This window comes from Corylus avellana, chromosome ca7 (assembly GCF_901000735.1).
Source record: "Corylus avellana chromosome ca7, CavTom2PMs-1.0".
Classification (NCBI taxonomy): Eukaryota; Viridiplantae; Streptophyta; class Magnoliopsida; order Fagales; family Betulaceae; genus Corylus; species Corylus avellana.
Genome location: NC_081547.1, coordinates 25439346 through 25455720, shown reverse-complemented (window position 1 = coordinate 25455720; position 16375 = coordinate 25439346). Strand labels below are relative to the sequence as shown.

At 34.5% G+C, this 16375-nt stretch overlaps 2 protein-coding genes across 6 annotated transcripts; both read right to left on the bottom strand.

Moving 5' to 3' along the window:
- Nucleotides 1–1439: 1439 nt before the first annotated feature.
- On the bottom strand, nt 1440–10468 carry LOC132188781 (OVARIAN TUMOR DOMAIN-containing deubiquitinating enzyme 9-like). Of its 2 annotated transcripts, XM_059603318.1 has the most exons (11): nt 10257–10468; nt 8966–9371; nt 8636–8871; nt 7465–7538; nt 6020–6074; nt 3908–3982; nt 3744–3817; nt 3594–3642; nt 2837–2921; nt 1988–2044; nt 1440–1850 (listed from the first exon to the last, which is right to left on the bottom strand). In XM_059603318.1, exons 2-11 carry the CDS (start codon nt 9291–9293, stop codon nt 1783–1785), a joined length of 1101 nt encoding a protein of 366 aa, XP_059459301.1. In that variant the 5' UTR covers nt 9294–9371; nt 10257–10468; the 3' UTR covers nt 1440–1782. The 2 variants fall into 2 exon arrangements, with proteins under 2 accessions (XP_059459301.1, XP_059459302.1); XM_059603319.1 differs by lacking the exons at nt 1440–1850; nt 1988–2044 and having other exon boundaries at nt 2834–2921; nt 3579–3642.
- A 1218-nt stretch (nt 10469–11686) lies between these two features.
- LOC132187636 (serine/threonine-protein kinase PCRK1-like) lies at nt 11687–15406 on the bottom strand. Of its 4 annotated transcripts, XM_059602019.1 has the most exons (6): nt 15162–15406; nt 14857–14998; nt 13740–14153; nt 13098–13358; nt 12833–12955; nt 11687–12435 (listed from the first exon to the last, which is right to left on the bottom strand). In XM_059602019.1, the coding sequence occupies exons 3-6, from the start codon at nt 14127–14129 to the stop codon at nt 11917–11919; spliced, it is 1293 nt and encodes a 430-aa protein (XP_059458002.1). In that variant the 5' UTR covers nt 14130–14153; nt 14857–14998; nt 15162–15406; the 3' UTR covers nt 11687–11916. The 4 variants fall into 4 exon arrangements, with proteins under 4 accessions (XP_059458002.1, XP_059458004.1, XP_059458000.1 ...); XM_059602021.1 differs by lacking the exon at nt 14857–14998; XM_059602017.1 differs by lacking the exon at nt 15162–15406 and having other exon boundaries at nt 14857–15110.
- Between the last annotated feature and the right edge of the window lie 969 nt (nt 15407–16375).

The following is a 16375-nucleotide window of genomic DNA, read 5'->3' as shown; positions in this document are numbered from 1 at the left end:
CTGTTTCGATCTTTCGTGTACAGTGGGGGTGGATTTTCCTTTCTTGATTTGGAGGTTGGTGAGATTTCCTTCATAGGTTCCGACATGACATGGGTTGATGGGATTATGTAAGTCAGCATGAACGGTGTTCGAGTGGATAATAATTCCCCACATCTAAGTGCAAAAGTAGATGATGATGACTAAGGAAACTGTTGACGATGATCATGAAGTAGATTTGATATTAACTCAAGCTTGGTCCAGATGCTTACTCTTTTTTCCTTTCTGGCCAGGCATGAATCTCTATCCTTACTATTGTTTATACAATTATACTATATGCTAAAGGTGGGTGGATTTCGTGACGATCCCCAAAAATTGCAATATTGCAATTCGTTGCTCGAAATACAGCCTATCTAAGTACCCTTACATGAGAGAAGACTTCGATGGGATTTACCTGTCTGGACAGGTGGATCTCAACAAAACCTTTCAATTGGTAGTTTGGTTATTTACTTGTCTGAATAGGTGAATCTAATCTCTTAATTGGTTGCCCGGATTGTAACCAATTGTCAGAAATCCCAGTATGGGTTTCACCATCCTCACAAAAAAGAAAAAAATGTGGTTAACTTTTTTTTTTTTTTTTTCCCTAAAAAAATGGGGAAATGGGACTACAAGGGAAGAGAGTATCATTGGTACTTGATTATTCTTTTAATTCAATAAAGAGTAATGCTATATGGATTTGGCTTATAGCACCTATAATGTAGTTCTTTTAAGGGTTGAGATTCAATTTTTATTTCTCTCTCTCATAAAATATTGAAAATCTCAACCCTTAAAAGAACTACACCATAGGTGCTATAAACAAATTACATCACCTAAGCCTTATCCATGCTATATACAATCATTTTATTCCCCCAAAGCTGATTTTGACTCTAAAAATCACCTTTAAATCAAAAGTTAATAGTGATTTTAAAAACCACATATGCTTTAAGAAATATAAAAGATTAAGGAAAGATAATAGGAAATATAAAAGATTAAGGAAAGATAAAAGAATGGCGTATAGCATTACTCTTCAATAAATATTTATTAATCTACCAATGGTATCGTGCTCAAATAATATCTTCCTCTCTTTCAAGGTGGTCTGAGTTTGATGTGTTCAGGACTTGTGATGTTTTAGCTTCTTTTTAACGTTTGTTTAAGAAAAGGAAAAGAAAAGATAGTTGTCAATCCAAATTTTATCCTAGCTCAAGCTTCTGTAAGGTAAATATGAATGCTGTGATTATCAAAGAGACTACATAAAGAAGAGAGCGTTTCAATAAGAAGAGAGATTGGGGATTGTACACAATGTTCTACGACTCCCCTGTGGTTTTTTTTTTTTTTTTTTTTAAGATTTTCCCTATATTTAAAAGAAGGAAATATGTTATAAAGAAACTGTTGCTAGTGGTCAATTAATGCAAATGGAAGAGACGTATGCTGCAATCCTGTCCATTCATTTATACTATTCAGTCAACATCGATGATGATGATGATGCTGGGCAATAATGGGAAAGGCCTTTTTTTTTTTTTTTTGGTTGTGCTTGTAGTGCTCAACTTTCTTTTACCACTTTGAATAATGAATCTGGTCTCTCTCTCTCTAACTACTTCCCTTCTATTTTATATATTTACATGATGACCGAAAAGGAGCTTTAAAATCAAAGAATATAACAGTATGTACAAAAGAATCAGCAGTCACCCAAGAAGAACCCATTCCGATCCACCATAACTAAAGCTTCTCAACCGGCAAAAGAGTTAGAATGTCAAATCACTGCAACCATCATGTGCCCATCAAGCTTCCAAGATTCCACCATTTCTTCTTTTTCCTTGTGTCCGATGCAGGCAGATCTAGAGATGAAACAATTGTAAATTGAAGGAAGGAGAAATGTAATTGAAATCATTACAACTAACAAAATGTTTGGCTAAAATTTGTCTATATTCCAGATTTCCAGTAAATGTATATTACCAAGAAATAAATGTTTTACCTCCTTCTGGATAAATTGAATTGTAATGCACCTCAGCCCAAAAGCTCAGGAAAATAACTGCACAAGCCAAAAAAAAATTGACAAGGCTAAAGAAAGGGGCATGAAAGGTTATCCACTCAGATGATCATAGTTTAGTAAAAGTGTTTTATCTTACTCATAATTTGGTTAAAATAATTTTTTTTTATATATAAGTAATCGAATTTCATTAAAACCAAAGGGCGCACCCAAGTGCGCAGGAAATGTATATAATAGAAACACCTAATCAGAAAAAGAAAAAAGATGAAAAATAGGCACGGTATCAAGCTTATAACTCTACAAAATCGTTCACAGAGTTATGATGATCAAGCCAAATAAGAAAAATCATAAAGGAAGTGTAGAACAAATACAAAGTCAAGCAAGCCATCCCAAGATCTACAAAAGTTTCAAAGGGTTAGAATAATATTTAAAAACCTACCTACAACCAAGAGAGTGGTGGATTAGATGGCAAAGTTCAAATTCAATAATGTTATCTTTTACGCGACCATTATTTTGGACTATGCTTAAGGATTGGATTGGATTCTTATGACAGCATGATTTAAATATTCAAAATAGTGGGTGCCGTTTGCAAAATTAAGTTACTTTTGGTGTCAAATAAATTTATAGCAAAGTATTCTGAGTTTCCTTACAACTTCAGCAAACATAACAAGCATGCATAAACATACTCACATCTTAAATTCGAAATTGGTATCAATCAGAATAGATTATTCCATTTTGGCATCTCAACATATCTATCAGAACAACTACAAACGCAATCTGCATTGGTTATAAAACAAAAAGTTCCACAATGGTAATAAAAAATTCTATACTTACTTCGTTTGGACTTCTGGTTATGTGGGAGGATCTCAATGTAACATGTGTCCTTGAATGAAGTTAGCACAAACATCTTGACACCATACTGCAAACATATGGTAAAACATGAATCAATTATATCCATGCAGAGGTCAATAAATTCATAAAGAAAAGGCACTAAAAACTCTTTGAGGACATACTGCATGAACTGGGTGGGGTGGTAGAAAATGAAACATGCCAATGGAAATAACCATTTTGCAGATTTGGTTTATTAGGAATGGCTGTTTGCTTAACCACCTTTCGACAAGAGAATTCTAAAGTATATGCTACACAATGAAGTCTCACTCTCAATAATTTCGAAAACTTTGGCATATTTAACCATAAGCTAAAAATGAGACACATAATTTACTCATTTGCACCTAGTAAGTGTTGTTTCATGTTTCCCGTCACTTCCAAGCATTTCAAAATTTTCTTCCATCTGTATTCACTTGCAGCACATTTCTGTATGCAAGCTCATTTATCAATTATAGTACAGAATGTAATAAAGTTTACAATTTGGCCTAACCAAATTCTTCCAGGATTTTCAGACACAAGGTAATACTGACACTCTCAAGAGCTAAACTTTCCTTTTACAGGAAAATTGATTCAAGTTTAGGTGATCAGGTAGAAGGGTCAACAGGCAAAGTTTAACTCTTAATATTGTTCTCAAAATCACCAAAAGACAAATCTAGTGGAAAGTAAAGGGAGGAGAAAAAAAAAGTACTATAATTCATTGTACCCAATCTGCAGCAGCCTGCAATGTCACATGATCACCCCATTCGCCATTCCTATTTCATGAACCCAACAAAGAAGGCATATAAGCATAAAAAATATTTTAATAAAGCTTTTTACGAATTAAATACCACAAAAACAGGGAATGGCACAATACTTGCTCATTTTCTTCAAATAGTCATTGTAAGCCATGGGTACATAACCCTCATACTTTTCCGGCTGAGACTTCAGCTGATGACATCAACACAAAAAAATTATCACTCTCCTAATAATATTGAAATATTTGCATCACAAAGAAGTAAACATTCAAATACAACCAACCTGTCGGATAATCTGTTCTCTTACAACAGCGTGGTGCTCATGAGAACGATAGAGTTGATCGGATAAAGCACGAAACTGGAAAATATGGACTAATAAGATGTCTCTCAAATCCATAATCTTTATAACACAATATTAAAAGCAATAAAATTGAGAAGCACACAATTTTACAAGTAACACCAATAGCTAATAACAAACATCACAAAAATTAATACATAACAGCCCTAGTGATAGTGTACTAGTTTTGTATGATTTCAAGCAATTTCAGTTACGCTATAGAAAACAGAATCAGCAAGCCTGGGGCCATTTCACTTAAATATCATAAATAATTAATTTAACACAAGGGTTTGACAAGAAACAAAGACTGTCAAATCCAAGATTAATTATCAAATAATTGAAGTCAGTTGAATAACAGAAACAGTAATCAGCATGACGGGACAACTTCATTTGTCAACTCACACAAAATAGAGAAGTAGCAAAAGACCATGTGTTGGTAACAATTAGAAGAAAATAGCTGTATATAAAGTATATTTGCAAGAGACTTGGAAACCAACTGTAACTGAACCTATCATATCAAGTATACAATCTTTTTTTCTTTCTTGGTTATGAACCTATCATATATTCAAGTGAAACATCTAAAAGGCAAGGCTACCCTTTTTCTGCAAATTATAAAAGAAGATTCCAAATTAAGGTTTGTCGCTTTTCATCGGATGCCTATTGTTAAACTATTAATTTACATAATTACAGGGTAATTACATTTTACCCTCACTAAGTATCACGCATTTTCAACATGGCACCATGAACTGGCACTCAGCCGCATGCATTGAAGTACCACTCACTTACAAAAAATCCCTGCCGTTAGGGAATCTCGTTAAATCAAACAGAATATTCCTTCTTAAAACGTTAAATCTAGTTAAAGGATGGAAATATCCTCAAATAAAAAATATAAACATTAAAAACTCAGAAAAAAAAACTAAAATTTTAAAACTAAATAAAAAATTAAAACTTAAGAATTGAACAAAAACTTTTATAAAAAATAAAAAATAAAAAATAAAAAAATAAAAAATAAAAAAAGACTTGGGGTGGCAGAACCACCAGCAATAACTTTTTTTTGTTGTTGTTGGTGTATATATATATATATATATATTAATTTGTTTAATTTTAAGGGTATTTTATTAAATTTTGTTTCTAAACTTAGGGTATTTGCGACATTTCAAGCTTTTTTTAACGAGATTTACTAACAAAAGAGGGGTTTTGGTAAGTAAATAGTAGTTCAATGTGGCCAAGTGTCAAGAGTGTCGGTTCATGGTGCCATGTTGAAAATGCATGGTAATTCATGGGAGTGAAAGGTAATTATCCTAATAATTAAATTCATCATTTCCTATCAATTTAAGTTTTTGGGATAAGTGTTGTTTTAACATGGTATCAGAGACGAAGTCCTAAGTTCGAACATTGACTCTATAGTTCATCTCCTATTTCAATTAAAATAGTCCACGTGTTGTTTGGTCTCACACGTGAAAGAGTCTTAACAATAATTTAAAATAATTAAATTCACAATTTCCTATCAGCTTAAATTTTTGGGATAAGAGATAAATTAAAACTTATTAAATAAAATAGGAGCTTCCAATGTCTGTGTTGACTTAGTATATTAGCAAATGACAACTCAAGAGTTCTATTGTACATGATTCATCAGGTAAATTAAGTTCCATGTTATTTGGGATTCCTTTCCTTGAAGGGAATTTAAGTTGAACTATTCATTTCCATGAAAAATAAGGCTAATTTCCTTTGCCAATGAACTGCTTCTTAGGTCATGGACTCAGAAGAAAATAAAGACAAACAACATCGAAGAACACACTGCAGGGTGGTACTTGTAATAAGCCATGAATAATGATTACCAAAACTATATGTGCAGGCATTACCAATTGCACTTCTTCATCTTAACAACCCCACCCCCCCCAAGAAAAAAAATTAATTAATTAATTAATTAAATATGCAATAACCAAACACTTTTTGTTTTAATCAGAGACAACAACAACACAGAACCTCTCATTTACATTTCCAAGTATAAGCATCTACGCAGAAAGATAAGAGGAGAGAAAGAGGGGGGGAACCAACCTGACAGTTACCGTCGCCTTGAACCTTAAGCTCAACCAGATCATATAACTGCAGTCTGAAAAGACCAAATATGTCAACATACATACAGTAATTTGAACAAATTTCTAATACTAGAAACTACCTAAAAAGAAAGATGAGGCATGAAAGTTTTAATAACTTATAAAAATGTAAGAACATATTGACAAGCAAAATGCATTTAAAATGTAACAAGGGCTACTATAGACCCTTGCACATAGCCATGCAGATAGTCTCTCCACACGTGAAACACATAATATGTAGATCTTAAATTTGTTAAAAACATAGATGAATCATGCCTTAACTTCATAAAATATTATTTAATTGTCTGGACATACCATAATCAATTGTTCATAATGTGCGGCAGATAACAGGAGACACCATAAATCAGAGCACTTAAGTATTAATGCTCTATAAAAACTACTACTTATTAAGTTAAACTGAGGTGAATTCAAAAGTTGCACCCCAAGTGATTTAGCAAAAGCTTTACTCAGAGACACTTTCCCTCCAACCATTACCCCCTCTCCCCTTTTCCCTGCCCCTCTTTGTTAATTCCAACACCACGCCATATGTCAAACAATATAGTAACCACTTTCTTTTCTATAGTTAATATAATAATCACTTTAACCTCAAGGGGTTGGCTTAAGTGGTAAGGGCCTTGGTCTTGGTGGCGTTTCCATCAAGTCTAAGGTTCGAATCCCTTTGAGTGCAGACAATTCCTTGGGGCCAGCCCTTTTCCCATAAATCAAAGCACTTAATTATTAATGCTCTATAAAAACTACTACTTATTAAGTTAAACTGAGGTGAATTCAAAAGTAGCACCCCAAGCGATTTAGCAAAAGCTTTCCTCAGAGACACTTTCCCTCCAACCATTCCCCCCTCTCCCCTTTTCCCTGCACCTCTTTGTTAATTCCAACACCACGCCATATGTCAAACAATATAGTAACCACTTTCTTTTCTATAGTTAATATAATAATCACTTTAACCTCAAGGGGTTGGCTTAAGTGGTAAGGGCCTTGGTTTTGGTGGCGTTTCCATCAAGCTTTAGGTTCGAATCCCTTTGGGTGCAAACAATTCCTTGGGGCCAGCCGGAGTATTACCCGGTCCGTGCGGAGGGGGTGCAATAATTTCAACTTCTAGTGTCTTATTTACGCTCTTTGTTCATGATTCAAGCTCTCCTTGATTCTGTGCAAAGCAAAGAATTTCAGTTCTTGTATATCCATCAGTAAAGAAATCTAACACATTCGGGCAAGCAGCTCAAGGATCATTCCTACTTTTTTGATAAATTCCAAGTATCGGCGGCTTTAATAGTTTTGATATTTTCAGTAATTTATCTTTAAAAAAAACACCATCATAAACATATAACCTAGACAACTCAATATTTCAAGTGTACTAAGCACAGGAATAGAAAAAGGGAAATGACACAAGACCTCTCTAGCAGCCTTTGATGATCTGTTATTTCTTCATCAGCCGAGGGTATTTTCTCATTAGTTTTAGGAACATGCTGCAAAAAAAAAAGAGGGAAGTGTCAATTGCAGTTCATAATAACCGTCAACAGCCACAGCCTATACAACAAATTAAGAATGCACATCTCTCTGCTCAAATATAAGCTATATTCGTTTCAGACTTCTTTTTTTTGGTGGATAATTTCGTTAAAAAATAAATCCTCAAAAAGAAGCACAACCCTAATACTTGGAAGAATACAAGAGAAACACCCAAATGGAAAAGCTAATATCTTAAACTTATAACATCAATTAACCCCCACAAATTTGAGTGGGAGAAACAACTCGTACCCGCCGTCCAATCATAGAGAGAATGAAAGAACAGAAACTTCAACTTCAGCAAGGGTAATTCACAACCCTCAAAATTCCGCACGTTCCTCTCTCTCTCCAACTATGTTTCAGATGAATTAATGGCCAATTAGTACCATAACTAAATAATTTGCTTCATAAGAGATTTATGATGAGTTTATACCCCAAAAGTCCCCTGAAAAAGTAGAGGATATACCCCAACAGTCCCCTGAAAAAAGTAGAGGATTCCCAACAGCACCCCTAGAAAAAAGTAGAGGATGCTCCTTCACTTTAAGCAGACCTGTCAGTCTCCTGATTTTGCAATAATAAAAGTTATCCTAAACCAGTTGTGGAATCTGCTTTACAATGCACCATCTTCAACCTAGGTGCAGCAAATTAACGGGCAAGGTATCAAAATATGCTTAAGAGAAGTTTGAAATCAAAAAGCACCTAAAACACCCATCATTGAATAAGTAGACAGCCAGTCTCACTAAAAAATATTGCAATGTCACAAGAAAATATGAGCTTGAGTTAAACATCCTGCATACAAAACTTTCATATTGCCGAAAATGCTCTCTCTCTCATACTTTTCAAAAGAACACACCACTACACATAACGAATATAAATCAGTTACACTTTAGCTCTTCAATCCTCCTATGAGCTGTAATATACTGCAGAATCCACCCACAAATAATGATGATGATAAGGGGGATAATGAGGATGACAATGATAATCAATGACGTAAAAATATATGTTTCCAACTGAAGAACTTCAAATACTATACTTTCAAGGGAGGAAAAAAAAAACTTACAGGAACAGGAACCATCTGATTCAATCTTTTGCCTACTTCACCATCAAGTACAGACTCATCTGTTATGTCCAATGTATTTGAAAAGTCTTCCACATATGATGATTTTTCTCCTGGGCTAAAGCATGGATGGAAATTTCCAATTTCAGCCACCACATAATTCTCCATTTTGCTACAATCATCAGCCTCCTCCATATTTCTGCCAGGATTACTTGTGCCTTTCTTATCATTGTCATTCCCTGCATATTGTTGGCAATCTATCGCAATAAGAAAAACAGGAAATAACACCAAAATGGACAATAATCAGAACTGTGGCAGCCAAGGTTTCATTACCAGTACTGTAGTGTCTTTTTGAAGGGCCAAGCCAGTCCTGTGCAAGAACGGATGATTGAATATTCTCTTCCCCAACATTAGATAATCCAGAAGCTTCTAAAGAATCGATTCGCGTAAATTCTTCTTGAAGAGCACGTGCTACAGCCTCATCATTCTCCACATAAGCGTTCTCACAGTAACCTTCGTTGACATACTCAACTTGACTCAAATCTTGGTCATATCGAGTAATGGCATTACAGCAACCATTATTTGTAAGAGTGCAAACATCTAGTAGATGGAGACCCCACCGAGTGACATCAGGATCTAAATCATACGTTGCCATTCGCATGTCAATACCCAAAAGGTACCGTCTACTCCTACAAATATGTTGCTTGCTTTATCTCTATACCCGAAAAGATTTCGGTAACTGGCCAAGTCAAGTAAATTAGTCACATTAAACCAAACATTCCACCTAAAAAACATATATGCACAACCCACTTAAAAGAATGGCAGACAAATGCCAAAAAAATTTCCAAGTATCTTTTTTATTGAAAAATTACACTTGCACCCAATGGTCTTGAACCAAGAACCTCACCTCCCATTCTTATAAAAAGGAGGAGGTGTTAATAGGCGAAAAACTACCAAAAAAAAATTCCAAGTTCAATTCAAAAGTCTTTTACACGCCTAATTACAGAGCATGTCTTCAACCTAAAAGACCCCGATGGTTAATCCCACTTATTCTAATATAAAAATATTTTTTTATTCATTTTTTTGCTTCATCCACGGCCAAAAAAACATGCGGACAACTTCCAATCATACTATAGATCTTTTTTTCCAATATAAACTCATAAAACTTCTACACCAAGTCAAAACAAGGTAAGAAAAGAACAGGGAGCACATTGGTATATTAATTAATCAAAATTGTAAGAGTTTATCTATCTTTAAATTAGAGAAGAACAAGGAGCACATTGGTATATTAAATTCACATCGTAAGAGGAATAATTTAATCTGTTCTTCACCAAATTCAAATCGCATGCATCTCTATGACCTCTAAATTCAATATCTCCAAAAAAAAAAAAAAAAAAAAAAAAAAATCGAAAACAATTACAAAAGCTCATTCCAACCCATAACAACAATTACGAAAACTCAAATTCCATCCTTAACCGGCACAAACCGCAAAAACCTAGTCCTAAAAATTTCATCGTTTTCAAATTTTTTTACCAACTTTTCAAGTTCAAATCAACTCCAACAAAACCCACAACAAGAAAGCGACAAAGCAATGAAAATATTGCTTAAGAGCACAGAAAGGTACCTCCGAGAGCCCAAAGAAAGATTGTGGAGGCGCGCGAGGCTCAAGAATCCTTTTGAGATAAGAAAACGAAGTGGGAACGCACGCGCCGGGGGGAGTTAAATGTCGAGCAGCTATGGATACGGACTTGCGACGGAAAGAATATAGGTGGGGGCGGATATTCGCGAAGTCGGTGAAAATCGCCGTCTGTTTAGGCCTGCTTTTCTTGAAAACTGTTTCCTTTTCGTACATTTGCAATTGTGCAGTGCGCGCTTAAGTTATCAAACAGCCAGCGGCCTGACGTGGCACGTAATAAGGTTATCTTTGAATATACAATATTGAGAAAATAAATGTAATAAATACTAACGTGCAAAATATTAAAACTATTTAATTAATTAAAAAATTATACTTTAAGAATTGTAAAAGATCGTCATCCTATATAATTTATTTATTATTATTATTATTATTTTTGGTAAGTATATACAATTTATTTATTCATGTGTGAAATCGCAACTATTAAAGGCTACGTGGTGTCATGCTAGCACCATAAATGAGGGTATTTATTTTAAAAATATATATTTTTAATTTTGGTTAAAAAAAAAAATGTTTTGACATAGCATTATTCTTAAAAAATAATTCTAAATTCCCATCTCTCCTCTCACTTTTATATTACTGAGCTAATAATATGGCAGTTTCATCGACCCTTAGATTTTATATATATAAGAGAGGTTGATCCAAATAGGCATTCATTATCCCAATAATATAAGAATAAGATGAGAGATAAGTGTTTATAATTATTATTTGATCTAATATATAGGAAAAAGAATGAACTTTTCTAATATTTTAATGATAGGAAAGAAAGGGCATGTATAATATATATTAGTATATATACATCCATATTGAATTGCGGATACAAAAATGATAGAAATTGATATTATCTAACGGGAGATAAACATAGGAGTTAACACGGTTCGATATAGTTCCCAAGAAATAGCTTAATCGACTGGAGATTACATCTTCTAAAGTAAATGTCGCTAATTCGAATCTCTATCCCTCGTCCCCTAACCTTGTACAGACATGTTTAAAAATTAAAAAAAAATAATAATAAAATAGAAAAGGCACGATTTGATATAGGTACATTGGTTCCAGTATAACAATAAGATAATATAAAAGAAAAAAAGAAAAAGAGATGAAGGGCATCATAACATAATGATGATTTTGGCTTTGTTTGGCAAAGTATTTTCTTAAACACTGTAGTTGATGTAAAAAAATAAAATAAAAAATAAAATGTAGTATAAAAAAGTGAAAAAGTTTTATTTTGAAATAATTTTTTTATTTGAATAATAATAAAAAGTGAATGACACGATAAAAAAGTAAAAAAAAGTAAGAATGTTTTAATATTAATTTTTTTTGGGAGGAAATGTGATGAATAGTAACAAAGGAAAAACAAAGGCTTTGCCAAACAAAGCAGAATCACCATTCATCATGGGAGTAATTCTGAGTCAAACTGTAAAAAGGCAGCTTTTGGAAATGTACATACACTCGTCTATGTTGGTAGAGATTTACACTTCAATTGCACAATACATATGTAGAGAACAGAGTAAATTTTCAGAGTTGCCTTATGGCCTAACTGGCATATGCACCAATTGGGTGGGATGATTCCTTCATTTCACCCCAACTATGTTCAACATGTCCTGACAACCTTAGGTCTCCATGCTCCCCAATTCAAACAACCCTTTTCTCCAACAATTGGATCCAAAAACCATCTCTGTAAACGTTCTCTTTTGGACTCTATGGAATCATCTTCTGAAGCCAAACTCTTCATGGGGGGTTGGGGATTTCCAACATCTGCTGTGTCCACAATTTGATTCACCGTCTCCAAGACTTCGCTCATTTTGGGGCGTGATTTAAGCTGCCGCACCAAGCACCGGTTGGCTATGGCAGCTAACATTTGGGCCGACTTGAGCGAATACTTTCCTTCAAGCCTCGGGTCCAAAATCAGCTCAAACTTCCTCGAGTTAGAGAGGTGTGGCTTGACCCAATCCAACAGTTTTTGCTCGTTTTTGGGGAGGTTCCGATCGAAAGGGCGCCTGCCAGTGATGAGTTCATAAAGGAAAACTCCATAGCTCCAGATATCACTTTTTGATGTAAGATGCCCAGTTTGAATGTATTCAGGAGCCGCATATCCAATTGTTCCTACAACCTATATAAAAATTAGGAAAATTGGTTCCTCTATTTCTGTGAACTAACACCAACATACAGAAAGCATATGAGTCATGGTTTATTTCCAATTTTCCATAATGGTTCCAGCAACAAGAAGAATAAGATATGCAGAAAAAAGTGTAAATAGACAAGTCAACATTCGAACACATGAAACAATAGATTATCCTTTGAAGTGCATTACTAGGATGATCAAAATAACAGGGATTTTCCAAGTTAGAAAGAAGCTAGATACTTTTAACGAAAAAGATCATTATAATAACAAATGTGATCAGAAATGAACCATCTTCTGCATATGGCCTGCATCCCTATTTAATACTAATTCAAGAATAATTTGAAAGACATGTGAGAACCAACTTGTGCAAGTGTAGCAGATTTACCGCAGTCGAGACATGACTTAATCCATCTGAAGGCCCCAGCCTAGCCAATCCAAAGTCCGACAACTTTGCATTCCATTGGTCATCCAAAAGTATGTTTGAAGACTTGAAATCCCTGAAAATAATCTGTGCCAATAAAATTTTTATAAAAAAAAGGACTTTCTTTTTGATCCAGAAGCTTCAATGTATAATGGCTAATCTTTTTTCTAAATAGTTCTACTAAATTTCAGAAAAATCTCATATCCAGACTCAAAAGAACATAAAAGACCTGAAAATCCATTCCTTCATGGAGGTATGCTAAGCCACGAGCAGTATCCTGGGCTATTCTCATTCTTGTGGTCCACGGAAGAGGTGCATGAAACCGGCTTGATAAGTGATCCTGCACACTCCTGTTGGGCATGTATTCATATATCAGCAGCCTCTGGATCCCTCTTTCATCATCCTCAGCACAGTAGCCCAATAATTTAACAAGATTTGGATGTTCAACAACCCCTAAAACATTTACTTCTGTCACCCACTCTTTATGGCCCTGTCAGACAAGATATGATATCAACAAAATCATACCTCTAAAAGAGGCAGTCAAGTATTTTTAAATGCTACAAAGACAGACATGTAAAGAAGAAAACAATAACAATAAATTTTCCTCAATACTTTTTCTTTTTAAACTTCCCCAATAAGAGGGTGAGATGATATATGACAAAAACATATCTATTGCGTTTTTGGCACTCCCTACATAAAGCCTACATGTTAACACACAAGTTCATTCCATTACCATGACAAACATACAAATATATGTATGAAAATTTTCTAATTTTCCTGCAGCCAACATTACACTAGTGATTATTGCATAATGAGATTTGAAAGACGTACATTTCCACTCAAATACAGAAAGAAGATGAAGAAAACTTGCCTGCAATCCTCTTTTACTTAGTTGTTTAACGGCAACATCTATCTTTTTGTGCGGATCATCTGTGCTCCGGATCACAGCCCTATATACTCCACCAAACCCACCCTCTCCAAGCATGAGGGAGCGGCTGAAATTCTTAGTGGCCGTCTTCAACTCTGAGAATGTGAATTCTCTGAGATTACTTTGTCTTTGAGACAAGATTGCAAATGACTTAGCAGAGGATGCTGTGCTAAATTCTGAGACATTCTGAGAATTAAATTCAGATCCAGACCTCCTTGGATCCTGGTCCATTGACATGGACGTGGAAGTGGACCGAACCGAAATGGACTTTGTAGTCCCTGGTGGGCCTGGTTCCTCATTTTTCGCTTTGTTGGACAAACTAAAACACTTCATAGCCCCTCAAAACTGAATGCTTCACTGCACATCAAACAATTGTATTATGGTGGGAAAACAAGACCAACCCAAGAGCAAATGTATGTTTATAAGTCGAAGTATGTTTATGAAACTCAAAAACTGTATTTGAAATTTCCCTTTCACATAGTTAGATGATTGTAATATATTTGGCTTAAATGTTCCCCATGAATTCAACACGACAATAGGGAAGCTATCATCTTTTGATGAAAACAAATTAAGAAGTCAAACCTGCCATACTTATGAGATTTTGTAAAACACTTTGCATATATAGCTCATCTCTTTTGAATTTCCTGTTCCTCTGAGAAAATCTTTTCATACAGAATCAGGGCTGAGCTTAGAAAAATGATCCCCCATTTCTATTGCAGACTCCAAGTTTATCAAAACGGTCAAATATTCAAATTGGATTCCTAGAACAACTTCATATTTCATACGCTATACTCTAGAACTCCCTTTCAGTAGTGATTTTACGGAACCCATGTTCCAACTTTGATGAGTTATGCAGAACACTTGAGGTGCAAGAACACATAAAAGTAGGAGGAAATTTAAATTCTTTAGGGGAACAGTCAATATTTTGAAACCCAAAATTCCATTTTCATTGAACTCTCTTGAATACTCACACTCAACGACAAAAAAAGTTCAATCTAAGAAATTTAGCATTCGAAAACACAAAAGTGAAAAGAAGAAGTAGACGAAGACAAAGACATACCTCTCATATAAGTCTAATAGATAGAACTGAAGGAACAATTTGAAAACACTCACACAACTTCATTTTCGGAATTCTTAAGAGAAACCCAGAAGCCGAGGGAGGGGTTTGTGTGTGTGCAAGAACAGGACAAGCTCTACATGATCTGCGGGAAGTCAACAGAAGGCAGCTGGAATTCAGGTTACCAACCAAGAACCCCATTACATTAAAAAAGAAAAGAGTAAACTCACCTCCCCTCCCCCCCACAAAAAAAAAAAACAAAAACAAAAACAAAAGAATAAAGAAAAAGCAAGAGAGCGTGTGATCACCAAGTGGTGTGGTGTGAAAAAGGGTTTGCGGTGAAAGCGAAAACCGAGTGAGAAGATGGTGGCTTTTTCCAAAAGAAAATCATAGATTAGAGACACGGCAGTATATGACGGAGACCGAGTTATCTTTAATGCATTGGTGATTTTTAAAGGCAGATGGAGGTTGAAAACCATTGGCAAGGTTGTCTGATTCTGTACATTGATGCTTCGTGAACCTGTCATCGCCACAAGGGCAGCTTCCAAGAAAACATTAAATGTTGTCTAGCCTTGGAAAAGTCTTATTTTAAATATAAATCCACTAAATTAAAAGCTTTGACTTTCTAGAAGATAACTGCAAAAGCGATAAAAAAAAATTGTGGAAGAGTAAGGGATTTTGCCATCAAAATCTCATCATATTGATTAGCACGAAGAGGGCCATTCTTCATCGCCACAAGGACAGCATCCAAGACAACATTAGACGTTGTCTAGCCTTGGAAAAGTTTTATTTTAAATATAAATCCACTAAATTAAAAGTTTTGACTTTCTAGAAGATAACTGCAAAAGCGATAAAAAAAAATTGTGGAAGATTAAGGGATTTTGCCATCAAAATCTCATCATATTGATTAGCACGAAGAGGGCCATTCTTCCTTTTCTCTTGCAATAACGAATCTCATCTTTGTATTGTTTACAATATTAATAGATCAAGAATGTAAAAGCTATTTGTTTAAGGACTTTTTTAATTTTTTTTATGCTACTATTGGATTTTATTTTATTTTATTGGATATTATTATGGTTGTACACGAAAAGTTAAACTAAGTGATAATTTATTTAATTTTTAAATAATTTTGTATCAAACAATTTTATGCACTTAAAGAGAGAAACATAGATGTTGAAATAATGAAGATGCATAAATATGAGAGCAAGCAAGAGAGAGAAATAACACAAAGAACTTATGGGTGGTTCGGTGTTAGACACCTACGTCTACCACTTGAAATACTCCTAAAGGCTACATTGTGCTAATTAACTTTTTTGATTTGTCTACAATACAAAGGTCCCTATTTATATGATATTGTCTAAATATAAGTATAGTAATCAAAGAAAATTGATTTGGTTACAATCTCAATATTTGATTACAATCAAACCATAAATAGAGAATATTTGATATCAACCTCATTATGGAATATACGGAAAATATATATTATAACATCCCCTCAAACTCAAGGTAGAATATTATGGAA

What these genes read in the sequence shown, in the direction of transcription:
- LOC132188781 (XM_059603318.1), bottom strand. Translation starts at nt 9,293, where the DNA reads ATGCGAATGGCAACGTATGATTTAGATCCTGATGTCACTCGGTGGGGT. An exon ending in AAAAAGACACTACAGTACTG is followed by an intron (nt 8,872 to 8,965) that starts GTAATGAAACCT and finishes AACAATATGCAG; the next exon opens with GGAATGACAATGATAAGAAA. An exon ending in AAGGCGACGGTAACTGTCAG is followed by an intron (nt 3,983 to 6,019) that starts GTTGGTTCCCCC and finishes CATATTTTCCAG; the next exon opens with TTTCGTGCTTTATCCGATCA.
- LOC132187636 (XM_059602019.1), bottom strand. Translation starts at nt 14,129, where the DNA reads ATGAAGTGTTTTAGTTTGTCCAACAAAGCGAAAAATGAGGAACCAGGC. An exon ending in TAAGTAAAAGAGGATTGCAG is followed by an intron (nt 13,359 to 13,739) that starts GCAAGTTTTCTT and finishes CTTGTCTGACAG; the next exon opens with GGCCATAAAGAGTGGGTGAC. An exon ending in TAAGTCATGTCTCGACTGCG is followed by an intron (nt 12,436 to 12,832) that starts GTAAATCTGCTA and finishes ATTTTTATATAG; the next exon opens with GTTGTAGGAACAATTGGATA.